A 20704-nucleotide genomic window follows, 5' to 3' on the forward strand; every position below is an offset into this window, starting at 1 on the left:
CAGCCTCTATTGTTGTACCCTTCAACTACTACTATTTTGTAAATATTTTGCTACATTGCTGTGTGAAAAAGTTTTGTTTTTACATTTTATTTAATTATTTGTTTAATCTTGTTGTATATTTTAATAGGTAGCAATGTGAGGAGTAGGCATGATTTGTTACGCTTATCAGTGTGGCTGCAGGAAGCCAATAATATCAGTGATAGACTCATTAAACACACTGTGAGTATGAACACTAAGGACTGTCGATATATCATTCTTAGTCAGTGGGAGTGGTCTAGTTCAGTAGATACATTTTGATTGGACAATCGCAAGATTTGGTGCCGTTTATCAGGCCGTGAAGCGACCCCACGTCATCAAGCGTCTTGATAATGCCTTACACGCTTGTAGAGGTGCGCGTTTGTATTGCGCTGTAATGCGTAGACTAGTGCGGAATACGCGACGCGCTAGCAGTACGCGCAACAGAATACGTGAAGTTGTAAACAAGTTTCGTTCATTTTATAATGAGGGGAGTTTTATGACGGTAACTTAGTTTTTGCTTTAAAAAAATTGTTTACAGTTATCAAAATAATATTTAACTGACTAAGAATGAGAATAATCGATAGGAATTTTTATTTTGCCTATCCTCTACCTATGATGAGCGACAGGCAGGTCCAATATTTTTATCGTAGTGGATACGGCTGCGCCGGCATCCACTACTCAAAATATTGGACCTGCCTGTCAATCTATCACACGGTAGAGGATAGGCAAAATAAAAATTCCTATCGCTTATTCTCTAAATAATAATCAAGAAATCATCTATCCAATAATGTTGACATTGTCGATATACTGTAGAATTCCGTCTACAAGCATAATTGACTCTAAACGAGGTTTTTTTTTATGAAAGGGACAAGAGGCGGATACTCCACAAAAACATTATTTGGAGTTTGAACAACTATGGTTTGTATAAAGAGTTTAAATATCGGCTCATTTGGACTATTTTTTAGCTCAAATCAAGTAAATTCAAGTCACTGTACAAAGTGAATAGGTCGAGTTATTTGAGTCAGTCAGTCACCTCATTTTACCCCCAGTCACAAGTCATAACCCGTAACAACTCTGCATAACATTGAAAACTATAATCCTATTCAAATCTTGTGTAATTGCCATCATCAGGTGTTCAGCAGACATAACTCTACCACAGATGAGGAGGATGAGAATGACTCAGTGAATGCACCAGAAAGCAGCTCTACAAGGATTAAAGTAACCAACACCAAGCTGGGGATATTTACTGTCTGGTCCCTCACTAAATTTGAGCAGAAACTGGTGCAGATGAGACAGCTATACGAGGTGAGAAATTGTGTTGCACTCAAAGGTGTACCATAACTTGTTTTGACATAAATCACTCAGGCAGGTAACCAATAAAAGTTGCCAACCCATCATACTGGAATTCTAAAAACATGTGTTCAACTACAAATGCAGTCAAAATATATTGACATGTTTACTTTCAGGCCGGACAGTTTACTTTTAGGAGCAGGATGTTTTTCGGACTAGTTGCTTTTTGGCTGAATTTTATACACTGACTGATACTAACTTGGAAATATAACAATCTTGTTCTTCTGTGTTTAGATGTTTTTAGAACTGGTAACACTTTTGTCTGGTTTATTTTTGATGATGTTGCCAAACTTCTTTCATGCTGGTTGTTTATGACCTTGTCATAAAGTTAATCCAGTTTGTAAGTTCCCTCATCCTTTTTCAAGGACTCATTCTCCCTACAATCTGATCCAGATTGCTTCTGTTAGCATGTTGTTTTACTGGATTCTAAAGGAAGCAATCTGGGTCAGAAGTAGAGGGAATGATACCGTGAATAAGGATGAGGGAACTTACAAACTGGATAAACTGTATTGGGGACGTTATCAAACCAGTCAAGATTGTTGGCGGTTCTTAAAACATTAATGACATAAAATACACCAGACCAGAGTAAACAAGATTGCTGACAGGAATTGAAATATTTCTGAATTAGTATAAGTTTATTGGATCTAGAAAAAGAACCTTTTACACTTGAATATAGTCATATTTATGTTGAAGATAGTCTCAATACCAATTCAAACTTTTTATTTATTTTCTAATCACCATGGCATTCAGGATGGAAATGATGACAGTGAGAGTGATGGAGAAGAAATATTTTATGATTCTCATGACAAATGGATCAAAGACTTCATCTTGGCCTCACCAATTGTACATGGACAAAGGTAAGACAAATTACACAGGGTGTGATTTATCAGCATTTTACCCTTTCAGATTTTGTCCCACTTTCCTGTTCAAAAATGTATAGGAAAGTACTGTTTTCTAGGTTTTTTGCAGGAACTTTTTGGCAAGTGCAATTACACTTTGTGTACCTTGACTTGTCCAGATAATACCAACAGAAGATGCTAAAATCTCTGAGTAATGCATTTTTTCCAATGTATGTGGGTATGTTTGTTTTGGGATTTTTGAGCAATCTGCTGGCAGGGGCGTCGCCAGACCTTTTTCATTAGGGGGGTGTAAGAGTCAATGATTGCCGACGAGCCGTCTGTATGCCGACATACCAAATACAAGAGTGGTTGTCACCATGTAGCTGGGGAGGGGAGGACTTTGTTTTCATTTTACACCTTGGGAATCATAGGCATGCCTTCTTGGCATTTCGAAATACACCAAAGTATGAATACTGACATTTTAGATGTCGAAAGCAGAAGCGAAAATGGTCATTTGATTGACCACAACGTAGGGGGTGTCTGAGGGGGGATATTCCCCCCTCAGAAGTAAGAAACTTTTGCAAAATGAAGACCCAATTGAAGCAATTTGGTGGACCATTTTGACACTATTAGAGTGTAAAATTTTAGTTTGAAAAAGCCCCCACATTTGTGAAATGAGCTGTCCATGAAGCCTTTTGCGCGAATTTTCCCCTATTATTGTAGGCCTATAAATTGTGTTAAACAAAAATGTGAAAATGTCGAGAACAGAAGCGGAAATGGTCATTTGTGTGACCACAACGCAGGGGGGTGTCTGAGGGGGGATTTATCCCCCCCTCAGAAGTAAGAAACTTTTGCAAAATGAAGACCTAATTGAAGCGATTTGGTGGACCATTTCGGCACTATTTTGTGTACAATTTTAGTTTGAAATCTTTCGTGGACAAGTTTCCCTATTATTGCAAGTGTATAAATTTGGTAAAACATGTTAAACTATAGGGGCTAAACTGGCAAATATTGAAAGCAGAAGCGAAAATGGCCACTTGTTTATCCACTACGAGGGGTTCCCCCCTCAGAAGTTCTGAAATTTTGCAAAATGAAGGTCATTTGGTGCAGCATTTTTACACTATTTAAATCATTGCTTTACAAGACTTGAGACTCACAATATTAAAGCATGCATGTATTGATGTCAGCATGGAGTCCGTCTTAATATAATACTGACTTGGTGACAAAATGTGACGACGGGCCCTGCATTTCAAGGGCGGCAGTAATTTTCAAATGCTTTTAGGACGAGGACCCGCCTTCAAGCAATGCCTAAAATAATTGCAGGCCTATTATAAGACCTACTTCCGATCGACCCGACTGCATGTTTTTTAGGCATAGGCCTACTATACGTGCAATTTAACTTTTTTCTCTCCTCTTTTTCTCCCTTTTTCCCTTTTCTCTTCTCTTCTCTTCTCTTCTCTTCTCTTCTCTTCTCTTCTCTTCTCTTCTCTTCTCTTCTCTTCTCTTCTCTTCTCTTCTCTTCTCTTCTTTCCTCTTTTCCTCCTTCCCCTCTTTCCTTTTCCTCCTTCTCCCTTTCTTTGCAATTTGCCGACGACGGCACGATTTTGCCGACGGATTTGACGATTGGGGGGGTGTCACACCCCCCCTCTAGCGACGGCCCTGTCTGCTGGTAAAATTGTACTGATTTTGAGAATATAGAAATGCTGGTATACTATTTACCAGCTTCTTTCACACTTGTCGCTCAGTAGGTGAATCAACATCTCAGTATGTGTGCATTATTTTGGGTAATTTCCTTCTCAGCAAGCGATATGCATTTTATTAACCTATAAGTGTTTGGTATTTTGCAGAGTTGCAAGCAGCAGCAGCAGTGTTTGCAGCCCATGGCCACTTGCCAGGTTACGTGGATTAACTGTCAGCTGCAGTAGTGCTCCATCTTCAAGACCTGGATCAAGTGCAAGTCTTCAAGGTGAGGCTATAAAACAATTCTTTGCTTGTCTCTCACTTTTCACTGAGGAGTAGAGTTATTTAGATGAAAAACAGTGGCCTGGTTGAGTTAAATTATAATAAACATAATTGGCCACCTGGTTCAACATCACAAATAACAAAGGAGACAAGTAGGAAAGGTAATCCCGTCCAGGAATTGAACCCAGGACCCCAGGTTTACAAGACCTTTGCCTTAATCACTCGGCATGGGAGCTTCATTATTAGGCAGGTTGAAATTTTAACCTATATAAGTAGTCACTCCCCGTAAATTGCTCATAGTAGCTACGACCTATATAAATGCAAGAAGTAGGGAATTCAAACCAGGGTCAACTGCTGGGGCAGTTCACTTCATTCATGTTATAGATCAGTTTAAAAAGTGAAAAAAGTATGTTTGTTTGTTTTTTTGTTTTGTTTTTTGTTTTGTTTTGTTGGGGTTTTTTTTTCCAAATTTTTAGGATGTCAAATTCTAAAAGAATTTTGGTTAAAACATCATTAAAATACAATTGTAACTCTGATACATTAGAAATATATATAATATGGTTTCATTCCCAAAAATCTGGGCAAGTCACAAGGGTTGGCAAAGGAAGCTGTTTATAAAAGGTTCTTAATCAAAATTCCTTTAAAAAGGAATAAGGCAAGCAACTGAGAAATTGTTGAGAGAAATGTGTAGATGTGACCGCACACCACGAATGAGCCGTAAATGTCCTAAATTGTATTCTGGGTTACAGTGTAAAATGTGCATGAAGGTCGTATTCATAGATACCTTAAGTTGGTGCGACATGTATCTCATTTTAATAGTACTAGTCAAACACCTTTTAAACCAATCAATAATCCTATTGTTGAAGAGGATAATAAGCTTCGATCTATATCTATAGAATTCTTAATAGCTCTGGTCTTTGCTTGCTTTGGCTAATTCCTGTTCAAGAGGGGGGGGGTTACAAACCATTGTATTTGGTCTAGGTATGTATAACCAACAATCAATGAGAGGACATTCCTGAATCTTGTTGACTTGGGGATGATTTGAAATGACCGCCAATTATGACTGTTTGATATTTATTACCAGCAATTTGGAAAAAGAGACAAGTAGAACCGAAAAAAGGTACCATTTTGTTGAAGGAGCAAAGTTCAACAAAACATAACCCCGCTTCTGGATATCGTTTGAAGTCAAATGATATACCATTTTAAAGCTTATGATATATATTTTCGAAACATGAAATAAAACAAAATTGACAGGGGCCAAATTTACGGCTCATTTGTGGTGTACGATCACAAATGCGTATGCTGAAACGCATAATTAAGCCTGTTTTATATTCATTTTTATTAAGGTAACTTCTCCCCATTACCGTCAGAGTGGGTCATGCCAGTCACAAATTTGCCGGTTCTCTGCATGGAATCATTGAAGCTAGTGCTTGCCAAGATAAGTCAGCATGGAACCAGGGAAGAAAGTTTTGCTGACAAACTTTTGAGTGCCATGAGTAGGATACATGCAGCTACGTCTGCAGTGCAACAACATAGATGCAATAACGATGAGGCTTTCTCTTCTCAAGGTAAGGAGGACAAATGTAAGACTTTTGCATTTAGTCTGTGGACGGAGCTGAAGACTAGCACCATTATTTTGTTTGCAGAGGTCTGCAATCAGTGTCCGATTTACAAATTTTTTCCTACCTGCACTGGTGCATGTAGCCCAAAATTTCTACATGCACAGCAAAAAGTGTGCATGCACCAAAATTAAAGCAAACATAAAATCACATTGAATCACAATCATTGTCAGTTAAAGCTTGTAATAATATTCCCGGCTCCACTGTCAGTGTCATTTTTATGCCGATCACTCGCCGATTTCTTAGCCAAAATACTGGATGCTGTGGTTTCATCTGTTCTAGAACTAGTCGCCGACGAGGTGCACGATTTCCAGAATGAAGTGTTTTTTGAGCTATTTCCTTTTTTGCTGGACATTATTATGATTATTTTCCGTACGTAAACAAATATTTCCCACGGTTTAAATTCTGGTGTGTTTTTTTCAATGAAATGAAAATGACAGCTTCTACATGTGCGAGGGTATCTGGAATTGGTGGATGACGTCACATTACGCTAGCCCCTCTAAGGGAAGTCATAGTCTCGGACCAGACTGTATGTGGCTATCGTGAATGTTCGTTAGGATCGACGAGTATCAGACCGACGCAAACTGGCTGTGTAGAAGACTAGGGGAAAAGTGACAGTTCTCACATGATAGGGGTATCGGGAATTGTCAATTGCGCGATTTGCGCCAGCCCTTCTAATGAAGTCAGGATGTTGCGCTAAAAATAGTTGGGTTTTTCCAAATCGGACTAACTGCTTGTTTACTTTTGTATATTGGCCTTGTCATATCGCTAGCGCTAAAATCGTACATGCACGCGTGCAGGCACTAGGCAGGCAGGTAGTGAAAAGCTGCATGCACAGAGGGAATGTTACATGCACTGGTGCAGGTATGCAGGCGGTAAATCGAACACTGTCTGCAATATGTCCTAATTGCATGCCAAATGCATTTGAGAGATACACTAGCTATTGTGCATTGAAAATAGCAACCTCGGTTTGTAGGCATATTTCGCACTGTGTGTCATATACGGCTATTCGTTGATGTAATGCACGTTAGTATCCATTGGTTACTGGTTCAAGCCAAGGCTCGTACACCTATTCCGAATTATGATATACCATAGGCTTTGTGTTGTGATCATTTCGATCAGTGGTTCGTATCAAAGAAAGTGTGAGCCAGTTGACATAGCAACAGTCTTATTCTAATGTGCACTACGCCAGCGAATACACACAACAATCTGCCATTTTGATCCTCGGTTTGGTGATTTAATATCAATTTATTTCACTTTTTTCATCTCAAAACAAGTTATGAAGTTACAAATATAATTTCCTGAGTGTAACATGGCCAGATTATGTAATAATAATTAACTTATGTGTACATCCATATCAAAAGGATGCACTTGTCGGCTGCTACATGTGTCTCATTTCACACAATAGCTAGGAATGAATACCAGACACATTTCAAGTGGAGGTCACTTCAAATCATCCCCAAGTCACATGGTTTAAGAATACAGAAAACATTCCTTAACCATGTCACTTGGGGATTATTTGAAGTGACCTCCACTTGAATTGAGTCTGTTCTGTATTCCTAGCTATTATATGAAATGAGACACATGTAGCATCCGACAAGTGCATCGTTTTGATATGGATGTACACATATGTGACACAATCTGCTCCATGGGGGCCAAAGGAGGCATTTTTGAAAATTGAGTTACTATAATTATTACCTTGTAGTAACATTAGGCTATCATTATTATACTGAAAACACCAAAGGTCTAGCATACTTGGTTCTAAAGTTATGAGGTTTGAGATGTGTATTTTCTTATGTATTTGATTGTTTTTTACTCCATATTTTTTGCCTTTATCTCAGTTTCCAATTTGCCGCCTTTGGCCCCCATGGACCAGATCGTGTCACATATTGTAATAACATATTTTAATATTTTAATATTTCTTAAAAGAAATTAAAATAATGGGTTTTCATTGCTCTCTAGTGCATTTAACTGAAATGGGGCACTTCAAATATGATTTATCCACTGTAAAAGAAGTACTGTCACCATGAATTTTCCCAGAGTCTACCTTTTTAAACGAAAATATTGTTTCTTTTATTCATAGGAGATGACCACACAACAGACCCCAACCAAGCCTTACTTCAAGCCACCATTGCCATGAATGAGTTGTCCAGTGTTGCCACGTTATGGTGCAGTCATTTAGCTGAGCTAGATTGTAGCCTGGTTAGGGATTTTACAGAACAAATCCAAGATTCTTGCAGAAAGGTTGCCAGTCATCTGAGCAAAATGATGCAGGTAATGATGATTATTATATTGTAATCACAGACGAGAGAGATACAGACCGTGTACAAGCAGTCAAAGTCCCCGTTTTTTGTATGATGTGAGTTCTGGCTTATTCATGAGAGCCGATTGTTCGACCGTGCTGTGTCTAACAATCACGCCAGCGCTGTGTGCCTTCGCGTATGCGTTGCGTGCTTTCGCGATTACGTGATAGACCGTGAAAATACGCGGTAATTGCGTAGCAGTCTCACCTGTTACATTTCATGAAACAATCGGCCCTCATTATCGGCTGATGCTGAGACTTTGACTGATTGCACGCGGTCTGTATCTCTCTTGTCTGTGATTTCAAACAAAGTATATTGTTCAGAGTTATATCACAAACAAAATCATTCTTGTTGGGGTGAATTTGAACTTGTCACACAACTAAGAAAAAATTTGGCTTAATCAAATTTTCATCCATCATCCGACTAGACTTTTTCAAGAGTGCTTTACTGGAGCGGGATTTTAGTCATGTGACTTAGATGTGACATCAGAGTCATGTGACATGATGACAGGTTGGTAGCGGCTGGTAGGTGGTGGCGGTCTCTGTCCTTATTGAGATACCGGTTATGAGCAGCAATATATATGGATTCTTTCACTCCCCACTGGAACCATCTGGAGTCTGTGTTGTCCACTTTTTCCAGTTTGTATTGATGACTGAGTTTTCATGTGTAACCCAACCGATGAACCCCCACGATTGTGATCTTTCAAGCGTATACATAGTGGTCGTTCTGTCTCCCCAATGTACTGTGATTCATATAATCTTCACATTGTATGTCAAAGACTACGCATATACGATCAGATTTGCTAGTTGTGTCTTTCGGGCTGACAAGCATTATTGCGGATATGTGGAAAATTATCCTTGATGTGGATTTGAGCCCAGACCCTCTGGATTTCTGGGCAATCACTCTATACAATAATATTGTGATTGAGCCCAGGGGGTTCTTGCTTATTTCAGGTTGTTTTTCCGAACCACAACAGCTTTCCATATCCTCCTGTCCTGCATCGCTGTTCCCAGGTCAGATGCTTCTAGTCCTGTGTCCTGCTTGAGTACATCTACATATGTAAGGGGTGGTCTAACAGAATATATGACTGCAAACTGTAACGCCCAGCCAGCACTTGAAGTCTATGGTAGTACCATCAACCATGTCACAGAACTTGGGTTCCAAGATGGGCTCTAGTGTTAGAGACCTAAAAAGAAGAAAAGCACTAGCCTGGGCTGCTTTCTGGAAACTGGAACGCCTTTGGAGAAGCTCATCCCTGCCAATCGGAACAAAAATCAAGCTGTTTGAGACAACTTGTGTCACTATGGACATGGAAAACAAGATCAATGCATTTGCAACATCTTGCTACAAAGTCATGTTAAACATCAAGCGTGTGGATCGGATCCCAAATGAAACCATCTACAATCTGACCAACACCACTCCACTGGTTGCCAGAGTCAAGATTCATCAACTCAAATTTCTTGGCCATCTTCTGCGTCTAGAAGATGACGAGCCAGTGAAAGAACATGCCCTTTATATTCCACCACATGGGAAGAGGAAACCGGGACGGCCGTGGACACTGTACTTACAGTACGTACAGCACCTCCTGGGAGATACTGAAGGGATGCTGCAGCCAAACAAAATTGTTTCGCTTGCCCTTAACAGTTGGAGAAATCTTGTAGTCGCCTGCTCCGCAGCCGACTGATGATGATGATGAACAGGGTTTTTTATTTCATGTTTGGGTGTCCAGGTTATCAGGTTGGCAACAGGTTCACACTTTCTCCTGAAGCAGTGTCCAGCGAAGCGTGTTCTCCTTTCTCTGATCTTCTCTGACAGTCTTTGAAGGTCACCATACAACTCTATGTTGTTTATTTGCTGCTTCCAATGGATGTTGTACACTGCCCTAAGCATTCGAGTGTAACAGCCGTCCAGCTCTTTAGATAGTTTTTTAGTTTTGGTCCAGGCTTCGCATCCATATGTTAACACAGACTCCGCTGTTGCACTGAAAACCAGCAGTTTTAATTTCTTTGGTAGAGCAGACTTCCAGATCTTGCTTAGGCTGTTACATGTTCTCCAAGCTGTTGCCTTGATCCTTGGTTTTAGATTAGGTAGGGCTGATTTGCTGCTAGATAGATGGCAATTCAACACATAACTACAATACACCAGAACAATATATATATAATTACAATAAAATACACTACACAACATATTTTAAAAAAACATAGGATGCTAAGGATAGCCCAAGAGAGGCCTTAAAAAGGGCTTATTTCCATTGAGGTTCATTATAGAATAAAATATTAATTACATACAAATGATTGCACTGTTGGTGAAACAACTGCATATGATTAAATCTAGTACACACTTTTTTGATTACTGACTTTGCAATACTTTCACCACTTAGATCTTTATTAAGAGTAATTCCAAGGTACTTGACAGAGTTGGTGGGATTAATAATTTTACCATCACAAGAAACTTCAAATTTATCCACCCTACTCAGTCTGAGTTTAGAACTATATAAAAGAATAGATTCTGTTTTACCAAGGTGTAGGGACAATTTGTTGTCAACCAGCCACTGTCTGCAAGACTCAAGTTCTCTGCCTAAAGTGTCGGATATTGTTCCAAAAACATATAGGCTGGTTGAAACCAGTAGCAATGACAGGATAACTGGTCTGTACAAGGTGGCCTTGAGGTCACAAGTTGCAGTAGTATGGTTGGGATGGTGGTATTCGAGATACATCACTCCTATCTTCAATCCTCTGAATTTTGTCTTTCAAAATATCGATTTCCAATGGAGTTCATCCTTGTCACCAGCTTATCAACACTTTTATGACGGTCCACTAAATTGTTGCAGCTAATTTTGTAGGACAACTCATGTGAGGTTGTGGATGGAATTTGCTGTTGCTGGGTTGTTGAAGCAAGGTCGTAACCTTGGTATCTATTGCTATGCTCAGCTCTCCAATGATTCTTGCCATGAATATCAAGCATTGTGTGGTTTGTGTGTGTACGTTTTTGCAGAACAGGTATGGAAAATTTATCACTGCTGCCAGAAAAAGACGCAATTTGAATTTTGAAAGTGCGCTCATTGTCCTCAAGTCTGTTAATCTTGGTTTCAAGTTTGGTAATATAGGCCTGAGCATGAGCAGTTTGTTTACTGATGTTTTTATAACTGCCAAAATATTAGCTTTTGTGTGATTGCGAAAAACATTGTGCACAGTTGTCTTTCCTGTTACCGGCTTGTTACGGTATACGCAAATGTTCATACGACGATGAGATCCACGGCGTAAATAACTTGAAATTCAGACGATGAAATGTTCACACAAATTCAGTCTTCATCGTAGCAGTAGCTTGATGCGATCAATGTAGCGTAGATGATCCATGATGTTGAAAATACTTGGTTCTCGATGCCAAACGAGTTTCCCAAAACACAACAGAAAACGGTGAAATTAAATCTTGAAATAATATGAGTTGTGTCTATAGATGACTCAGGCTCATGTCCACTGGTAACACTATATCAACAATGTCATGGCTACCGTCCTCTGTATCTTCACCGAAGTTCAAGTACAATTGAAGTTCATTTGCTCTCAATAGCAAATGCATATTGAAGATAAACGCACGAGAACACAACTAAAATTTACCACGCAGAGCTTGAATCTCAGCACCCAAGTTGCAAAGTGGTAAAATATATAAAATTTTGGTGTCACAACCACATGGATAAAATATGATGAGCTCTCCTACATGTTATAAAATTGATGTCCAGACCAGTCTGTTAATCTTGGTTTCAAGTTTGACAATATAGTCCTGAGCATGAGCAGTTTGTTTACTGATGTTTACTGTTCCTTTTATCTCTCCTCAGTCTCTTTTTCTTTCTGGAGAAGTTTTGTTCTCTCAACAAAATAGTGACTTATTTTTATATTTCATCACCACATCCATGGGACTTAATCAGAATTGTGACAGGAGCGGTAATTATTACAATTCTTGCTTTCATGATGTTCATTCACATTGTTGGCCGTCGTCACTCTACCGTCTCCTTTTCCTCAAACCTGTATGTTAAAATCAGACATATCAGCTGACAGGCCTAGTAGCATGCTTATTAACAAAAATTATACCAAATGTAGCAGGATCAGGGCCATCAGACTCGGGGATGGCTAAATGGCGAGTTGTGCTTGGGTGAGTTGTAGGGTGAGTTGTTGTAGCTATTGTATCTGTTGCAGATAGTGGAGTAATTTTGGAGCGACTTAGAGGTCGAATTGTTATTTCATATTTTGTGAGGTGTGATGTGGGTTGTGGTTGTTGTAGTTTATTCAGTGAATCTAATCTAAAGTGCAGCCATTGCTTGCATTGAATCACATATATGCAACTTTGAGCTTGAAAATAAGTAGCAGCTATGTTATGTTGTGGCCAGCCCAGTTTCCACTGTGGCTTACAAGAAGATTTTTAAGGAAGTCAGAAGACTATAAAATTGCAAGTTTAGCGTAGTTTAATGGTAAAAGTCTCACCTTTTTTTTATAAAATACACATTTGACAAATAAGGTACTTTATACACAAGGTAATCACGGTTGTTTGATGTATATAGAATTGGCTTCATTATTAACTGCCATTAAAACAGCTGGAATAGGTGAAACAAGCAACAAAGAAATTTTATAAACATATTTTATCAAACAATAAAAGAAATTATTTGTAATAAAAGCTTGAAAGAGTAATTTCCAGTAACTGAATAGCACCACCAATTTTGTCATTGATAGGCACATTTTATATCCGAAAAAGCTTTAAAAAACGCTATAAAAGTGAATAATTCTGTAAAAGAGGGGAAATTAAAGTTGCAAATGACACAAAATCATCTGTATACATTAGCATGCTATCGCTTTTAGCTGTTTAAGCCTAAAATTTGGTTGTACGTTATGTTTTGTTTGAAAAACTAATAAATGATCCCATCAAACAACCGTGATAATGGGATGCACAATTACTAATCTCTTATCAACTGGGAATTGAACCTGGGACCTCCTGTTTCTTAAGTGGACGCTCATACCACTGAACTAGATGTTACCTGAAGGCCTTCATTCAAATTCCCTTATTTCTCCCGCTTCTCTAGTGACAAGCATGATGGTACAACAAACACAACTCACCTTACAACTCACCCTACACAATTCACCCATACACAACTCGCCACTTTGATAATCCAATCAGACTCACAAAGTAGAGGAACTGCTGTATTAGTTGTGCCATGGATGAAGTTGGCTGTCTCTATTGCCAGGAGATTGCAGGGTCAAGTTCAAATTAAACAGTTTCAGCTGGGTTGATCGTTTCACATTGGTAGTAGATCCATTGGAAGCACTGAGTACATTCAATTGCATCAGCATCACATGGGTTAGAGCAGATTTTGCAGTTGATATTCTTATTCATCATGTTGGATTTCGCAGTGGCAGATTCAAATTGGTGCATTTGCGTCCATTTTTATGCAGTTGTGTATGGAAACATAGCCCTTCTACATGTGTGTATATGCCCCACAGGATTAGCTTAGCGTGAGCGATTTGAGTCTGCCACTGCAAAATCCAACATGGCATTTCTTTAACTTGAGACAAGATGGACATTTGGATACCTCTGGGTGAAATGAAAACATGGTCAAGTTTCTTGCTCCAAAGCAGCTGATTGGTCTAAATCACCCTCACCTCACCTCAGGTACCATCCTCATCATGGGGGTGGGCTCCAGCCAGTCTTGTGATGAGCCTCCATTTGCATCTGTCTTGTGCGGATTGGGACGCAGTGTATGTGGTCATCCCCGTCCAGGATTTGGTATTTGATTCCCATGATGTATGTGGATTAGGGTGGTTCTTATTTTTCAAAAGTCTGAAATACAATTTTCTCACCCCTTCAAATGGTGATCCTGGATGAAAAACTTATTCTCTGAAATTTTCAGAAATATTGAATATGATTTAGAGGTAGCTCACGAGCCCTCAATGTGTTCGCGAATTGGCAGAATATTAGCCATCGGACATTTTTGAGCAAGTTTACAAAGGTGTATTTTCAAAATAAAGTGTTTCTTGATACTCAATCTTTGTAATTGCATTAACAATAACTAGTTTAACATACAAATAGCAAAAGATGTCTTGTATTTACTTCCACTGTTAATTTAAACCAGACCAAAAATGGCATTTCGTGCCATGCACTGCTAAATACTGCTTGTCGGCCATTTTGAGCAATTATGAAGGCCAGTATTTAAAAAAAAGAGAATATCATGATGCTCAAAACTTTGTAAAAGCATTAACATTAACTACTTAAACATATAAATAACAAAAAATATCTTGTTTTGTCATTCATTATTGTTTTAAATTCAACCAAATATGGTACTTTGTGACATTAATACCCAGAAAATACTGTGTATCTGCCATTTCGGGCATTTTTACAAGGGTCTATTTTCAAAATACAGTGTCTCTTGGTACTGAATCTTTGTAATTGCATTAACAATAAGTAGTTCAACACATATATAACACTAGATGTCTTGTTATTACTTCCATTATTGTGTTAAGATCAACCAAATATGGTACTTTGTGCCATTTGACCCTGAAATACTGTGTGTCAGTCGGCCATTTCGGGCTATTTTACAAGGGTCTATTTTCAAAACACAGTGTCTCCTGATACTAAATATTTGTTTTTGCATTAACACTAACTAGTTGAACACATATATAGTACTAGATGTCTTGTATTTACTTCCATTATTGTTTTAAGATCAACCAAATATGGTACTTTGTGCCATTTGGCCCATCTGTATGTCAGTTGGCCATTTTGAGCAATTTTTCAGGGCCTATTAACAAAACAGAGTGTCTCTTGATGTACTAAATCTTTGTAATTGCATCAACAGCAACTAGTTTAACATATTAATAACAAAAGATTCCACTTGGTTACTTTCATTAAACTAGATAACAGGTCATACTTCTGATATCTGACATTGCGACTGAGAATCTGCCAACGTTGACTTTCTGCTGTCAGGAAACTGGCGCTTCGCGCCGCCGATGATCCAATACAACTTGCAGCAAGAACTGCAGCTGGTCTTCATCGTGTGTAATGTGTTTGTTAAACTCCTGTACCAGTGCCACTCTGCATGGTCATTTGTCACTATAAATGTTCTTAACAATTTCCATCCGCTTCTGAAAGTCGTCATTGCTGGATGGACCAAGTTTCTGGGTCATGCTCCAAAAACTCTTTTTCAATGCCCAGCTTGTCAGTCCCCTGGTGTTCTGGCCAACTTCTGGGATGCAAAATCCTTGTGGCAAGTTTGATGCACTTTAAGGGCTCAATCTCACCCTCACTTTGCAATCGACTTCACCATCTCACATTTTGTGGCTGTTGACACAAAGAACGCAAGGCCACCCAACTGCGCTGACAGAGGTGGAGACTTTAGCTTGGCAGATGTGGCCTTAGAGACATTTGCATGGTTGTCTTGATTCAATTATGAAGGCCAGTATTTAAAAAAAAGAGAATATCATGATGCTCAAAACTTTGTAAAAGCATTAACATTAACTACTTAAACATATAAATAACAAAAAATATCTTGTTTTGTCATTCATTATTGTTTAAAATTCAACCAAATATGGTACTTTGTGACATTAATACCCAGAAAATACTGTGTATCTGCCATTTCGGGCATTTTTACAAGGGTCTATTTTCAAAATACAGTGTCTCTTGGTACTGAATCTTTGTAATTGCATTAACAATAAGTAGTTCAACACATATATAACACTAGATGTCTTGTTATTACTTCCATTATTGTGTTAAGATCAACCAAATATGGTACTTTGTGCCATTTGACCCTGAAATACTGTGTGTCAGTCGGCCATTTCGGGCTATTTTACAAGGGTCTATTTTCAAAACACAGTGTCTCCTGATACTAAATATTTGTTTTTGCATTAACACTAACTAGTTGAACACATATATAGTACTAGATGTCTTGTATTTACTTCCATTATTGTTTTAAGATCAACCAAATATGGTACTTTGTGCCATTTGGCCCATTTACTGTATGTCAGTTGGCCATTTTGAGCAATTTTTCAGGGCCTATTAACAAAACAGAGTGTCTCTTGATGTACTAAATCTTTGTAATTGCATCAACAGCAACTAGTTTAACATATTAATAACAAAAGATTCCACTTGGTTACTTTCATTAAACTAGATAACAGGTCATACTTCTGATATCTGACATTGCGACTGAGAATCTGCCAACGTGGACTTTCTGCTGTCAGGAAACTGGCGCCGCGCCGCCGATGATCCAATACAACTTGCAGCAAGAACTGCAGCTGGTCTTCATCGTGTGTAATGTGTTTGTTAAACTCCTGTACCAGTGCCACTCTGCATGGTCATTTGTCACTATAAATGTTCTTAACAATTTCCATCCGCTTCTGAAAGTCGTCATTGCTGGATGGACCAAGTTTCTGGGTCATGCTCCAAAAACTCTTTTTCAATGCCCAGCTTGTCAGTCCCCTGGTGTTCTGGCCAACTTCTGGGATGCAAAATCCTTGTGGCAAGTTTGATGCACTTTAAGGGCTCAATCTCACCCTCACTTTGCAATCGACTTCACCATCTCACATTTTGTGGCTGTTGACACAAAGAACGCAAGGCCACCCACCTGCGCTGACAGAGGTGGAGACTTTAGCTTGGCAGATGTGGCCTTAGAGACATTTGCATGGTTGTCTTGATTCAATTATGCAGGCCAGTATTTAAAGAAAAGAGAATATCATGATGCTCAAAACTTTGTAAAAGCATTAACATTAACTACTTAAACATATAAATAACAAAAAATATCTTGTTTTGTCATTCATTATTGTTTTAAATTCAACCAAATATGGTACTTTGTGACATTAATACCCAGAAAATACTGTGTATCTGCCATTTCGGGCATTTTTACAAGGGTCTATTTTCAAAATACAGTGTCTCTTGGTACTGAATCTTTGTAATTGCATTAACAATAAGTAGTTCAACACATATATAACACTAGATGTCTTGTTATTACTTCCATTATTGTGTTAAGATCAACCAAATATGGTACTTTGTGCCATTTGACCCTGAAATACTGTGTGTCAGTCGGCCATTTAGGGCTATTTTACAAGGGTCTATTTTCAAAACACAGTGTCTCCTGATACTAAATATTTGTTTTGCATTAACACTAACTAGTTGAACACATATATAGTACTAGATGTCTTGTATTTACTTCCATTATTGTTTTAAGATCAACCAAATATGGTACTTTGTGCCATTTGGCCCATTTACTGTATGTCAGTTGGCCATTTTGAGCAATTTTTCAGGGCCTATTAACAAAACAGAGTGTCTCTTGATGTACTAAATCTTTGTAATTGCATCAACAGCAACTAGTTTAACATATTAATAACAAAAGATTCCACTTGGTTACTTTCATTAAACTAGATAACAGGTCATACTTCTGATATCTGACATTGCGACTGAGAATCTGCCAACGTGGACTTTCTGCTGTCAGGAAACTGGCGCGCCGCCCGATGATCCAATACAACTTGCAGCAAGAACTGCAGATGGTCTTCATCGTGTGTAATGTGTTTGTTAAACTCCTGTACCAGTGCCACTCTGCATGGTCATTTGTCACTATAAATGTTCTTAACAATTTCCATCCGCTTCTGAAAGTCGTCATTGCTGGATGGACCAAGTTTCTGGGTCATGCTCCAAAAACTCTTTTTCAATGCCCAGCTTGTCAGTCCCCTGGTGTTCTGGCCAACTTCTGGGATGCAAAATCCTTGTGGCAAGTTTGATGCACTTTAAGGGCTCAATCTCACCCTCACTTTGCAATCGACTTCACCATCTCACATTTTGTGGCTGTTGACACAAAGAACGCAAGGCCACCCAACTGCGCTGACAGAGGTGGAGACTTTAGCTTGGCAGATGTGGCCTTAGAGACATTTGCATGGTTGTCTTGATAAGCCTGCAAGTCCTTAAGTAGCTGGAGGTCATTATGTGGAGCACAGGCAGCTAGGGTTGCAGTGAACCATGCTTTGAGGTAGAGAGTCACAGAAAATAGGCAGAACTCCCGAATGCCTTTCTCCTCATAGCTTGTCAGTTTGAATTGCCCTCAGAACATCCACACCTTGAATGAGTAAATGATCTTGGCCATCCAACGCGCATGATGCATGGGACCCGGTTTCATGAAGTGGGTACCGTACCACGGTACCACGAGGGGGAATGCCTCCAATGCAGTTACAAAGATTTAATATCAAGAGAAAATAGGCCCCTGTAAAATTGCTCAAAATGGCATGCCAACTGACATAGTGTTTTTTGGCCAAATGGCACAAAGTACCATATTTGGTTGATCTTAAAACAATAACGGAAGTAAATACAAAACATCTAGTACTAATAATGTGTTCAACTAGTTAGTGTAAATGCAAAAACAAATAAGATTTAGTATCAGGAGACACTGTGTTTTGAAAATAAACCCTTGTAAAATTCACAAAATGGCCGACTCGACTGACACACAGTATTTCAGGGTCAAATGGCACAAAGTACCATATTTGGTTGATCTTAAAACAATAATGGAAGTAAATACAAGACATCTAGTACTATATGTGTTCAACTAGTTAAGTGTATTTATGCAAAAACAAAGATTTAGAATCAGGATTCAGGAGACACTGTGTTTTGAAAATAGACCCTTGTAAAATAGCCCGAAATGGCCGACTGACACGCAGTTTTTCAGGGTCAAATGGCACAAAGTACCATATTTGGTTGATCTTAAAACAATAATGGAAGTAATAACAAGACATCTAGTGCTATATATGTGTTGAACTACTTATTGTTAATGCAATTACAAAGATTCAGTACCAAGAGACACTGTATTTTGAAAATAGACCCTTGTAAAAATGCCCGAAATGGCCGATACACAGTATTTTCGGGCATTCATGTCACGAAGTACCATATTTGGTTGAGTTTAAAACAATAATGAATGACAAAACAAGATATTTTTTGTTATTTATATGTTTTAAGTAGTTAATGTTAATGCTTTTACAAAGTTTTGAGCATCATGATATTCTCTTTTTATAAAACTACTGGCCTTCATAATTGCTCAAAATGGCCTACAAGCAGTATTTAGCAGTGCGTGGCACGAAATGCCATATTTGGTCTGGTTTAAATTAACAATGGAAGTAAATACAAGACATCTTTTGCTATTTGTATGTTAAACTAGTTATTGTTAATGCAATTACAAAGATTGAGTATCAAGAAACACTTTATTTTGAAAATACACCTTTGTAAACTTGCTCAAAAATGTCCGATGGCTAATATTCTGCCAATTCGCGACCACATTGAGGGCTCGTGAGCTACCTCTAAATCATATTCAATATTTCTGAAAATTTTAGAGAATAAGTTTTTCATCCAGGATCACCATTTGAAGGGGTGAGAAAATTGTATTTCAGACTTTTGAAAAATAAGAACCACCCTAATGTGGATGTCCTCTGCCTCGGCTACCTTGTGTTTTACCTTGCAACAGGGTTCTAGCAAGATTTCCTGCACGGCCTCTTGCTATGTGACCAAAGAACTGTAGCTTGTGTTTTCTCACTGTTGTCAGGAGTTTTTCTTTTGGATCAATCTGGGCAAGGACCCATTCATTGGTGTGTTTGTTTTGCCAAGTGGCGCACAATTACGACGGTAGCACCACAGTTCAAAGGCTGAGATTTTTTGGTGTCTGCCTTCTTCAGGGTCCAGGCTTCACATCCATTGGTTGCTATGGGGAATATGAGTGCCTGAAGCAGTCTGGTTTTGACTTTGATTGTGAGTTACCGGTCTTTGAGTAGGTTTTGGATTTGACTGAATTTGTTTCTTGCTATTGCAAGCCGCCTTCGTATCTCCTTTGAGGTGTCATTGTTGTTGGAGCAGGTAGCACCTAAATATGTGAAATCATCAACTTGTTCCACTGGTACACCTTTTAGCTGCATGTCCATATTTATTTGCTGCTTGGAACACACCAGAAGTTTGGTTTACTTTACATTCATTTGGAGGTGATTTGCAGCAGCATCTGTAGATCATCTTCATTTTCAGCAAGTAGAGACACATCATCTGCATACCTCAGGTCAGTAATTTTCACTCCATCAATGCTGATATGTTGCAAACCACCAAATGTTCTGGATAAAAGGTCAATAACAGCTAAGCAACAGATAGCTACATGACCTTTGACCCTTATCTTTGATTTTCTTCTTTGCTAGGGTTGTGAAGGTGACATAGAATCAATGGTGACAGAAGCACATACACAAACTACACAATGCCTGATATTCATGGCAAGAATCATTGGAGAGCTGAGCATAGCAACAGATACCAAGGTTACGACCTTTGACCTGGAAGCTGAGATGCAAACCATGGTAAGACTTGACATCAAAATGTTACAATAAAGAGCTTATTAGAAACTTTATAAATGTTATTAGTTTCCAGCCAATTGTATATGAGACGAAAGAACATGGCCGCAAACTGCACATCAAAGTGATGCGCATTAGGAATTGATTGAACCAATCACATCGCACAGTGACAATATAACTATCAATTCAGAGTAAATGTAATTCATTAGCAGAATGTTGGATTTAAATAAAGTTCAGCGATTTCGGATCTAACAAATTTTAGATCAACTTTTATTTATCTAAAG

At 38.6% G+C, this 20704-nt stretch overlaps 1 protein-coding gene and 1 long non-coding RNA gene across 2 annotated transcripts in view; both read left to right on the top strand.

Annotated features, from left to right (window-relative positions):
* The window catches only part of LOC140139898 (uncharacterized), a 280876-nt gene that overhangs the window by 59603 nt on the left and 200569 nt on the right, over positions 1-20704 (top strand). The gene's annotated exons all lie outside the window — the stretch shown is intronic.
* The window catches only part of LOC140139584 (kinesin-like protein KIF14), a 69651-nt gene that overhangs the window by 46565 nt on the left and 2382 nt on the right, over positions 1-20704 (top strand). Inside the window, exons 20-26 of the mRNA XM_072161289.1 lie at positions 128-219; positions 1150-1323; positions 2119-2225; positions 4055-4173; positions 5516-5737; positions 7872-8062; positions 20274-20426. Of these exons, the coding sequence (XP_072017390.1) occupies positions 128-219; positions 1150-1323; positions 2119-2225; positions 4055-4173; positions 5516-5737; positions 7872-8062; positions 20274-20426 (1058 nt within the window). The remainder of the gene's footprint in view (positions 1-127; positions 220-1149; positions 1324-2118; positions 2226-4054; positions 4174-5515; positions 5738-7871; positions 8063-20273; positions 20427-20704) is intronic.

The sequence above is a fragment of the Amphiura filiformis genome, chromosome 18 (assembly GCF_039555335.1).
Source record: "Amphiura filiformis chromosome 18, Afil_fr2py, whole genome shotgun sequence".
Classification (NCBI taxonomy): domain Eukaryota; kingdom Metazoa; phylum Echinodermata; class Ophiuroidea; order Amphilepidida; family Amphiuridae; genus Amphiura; species Amphiura filiformis.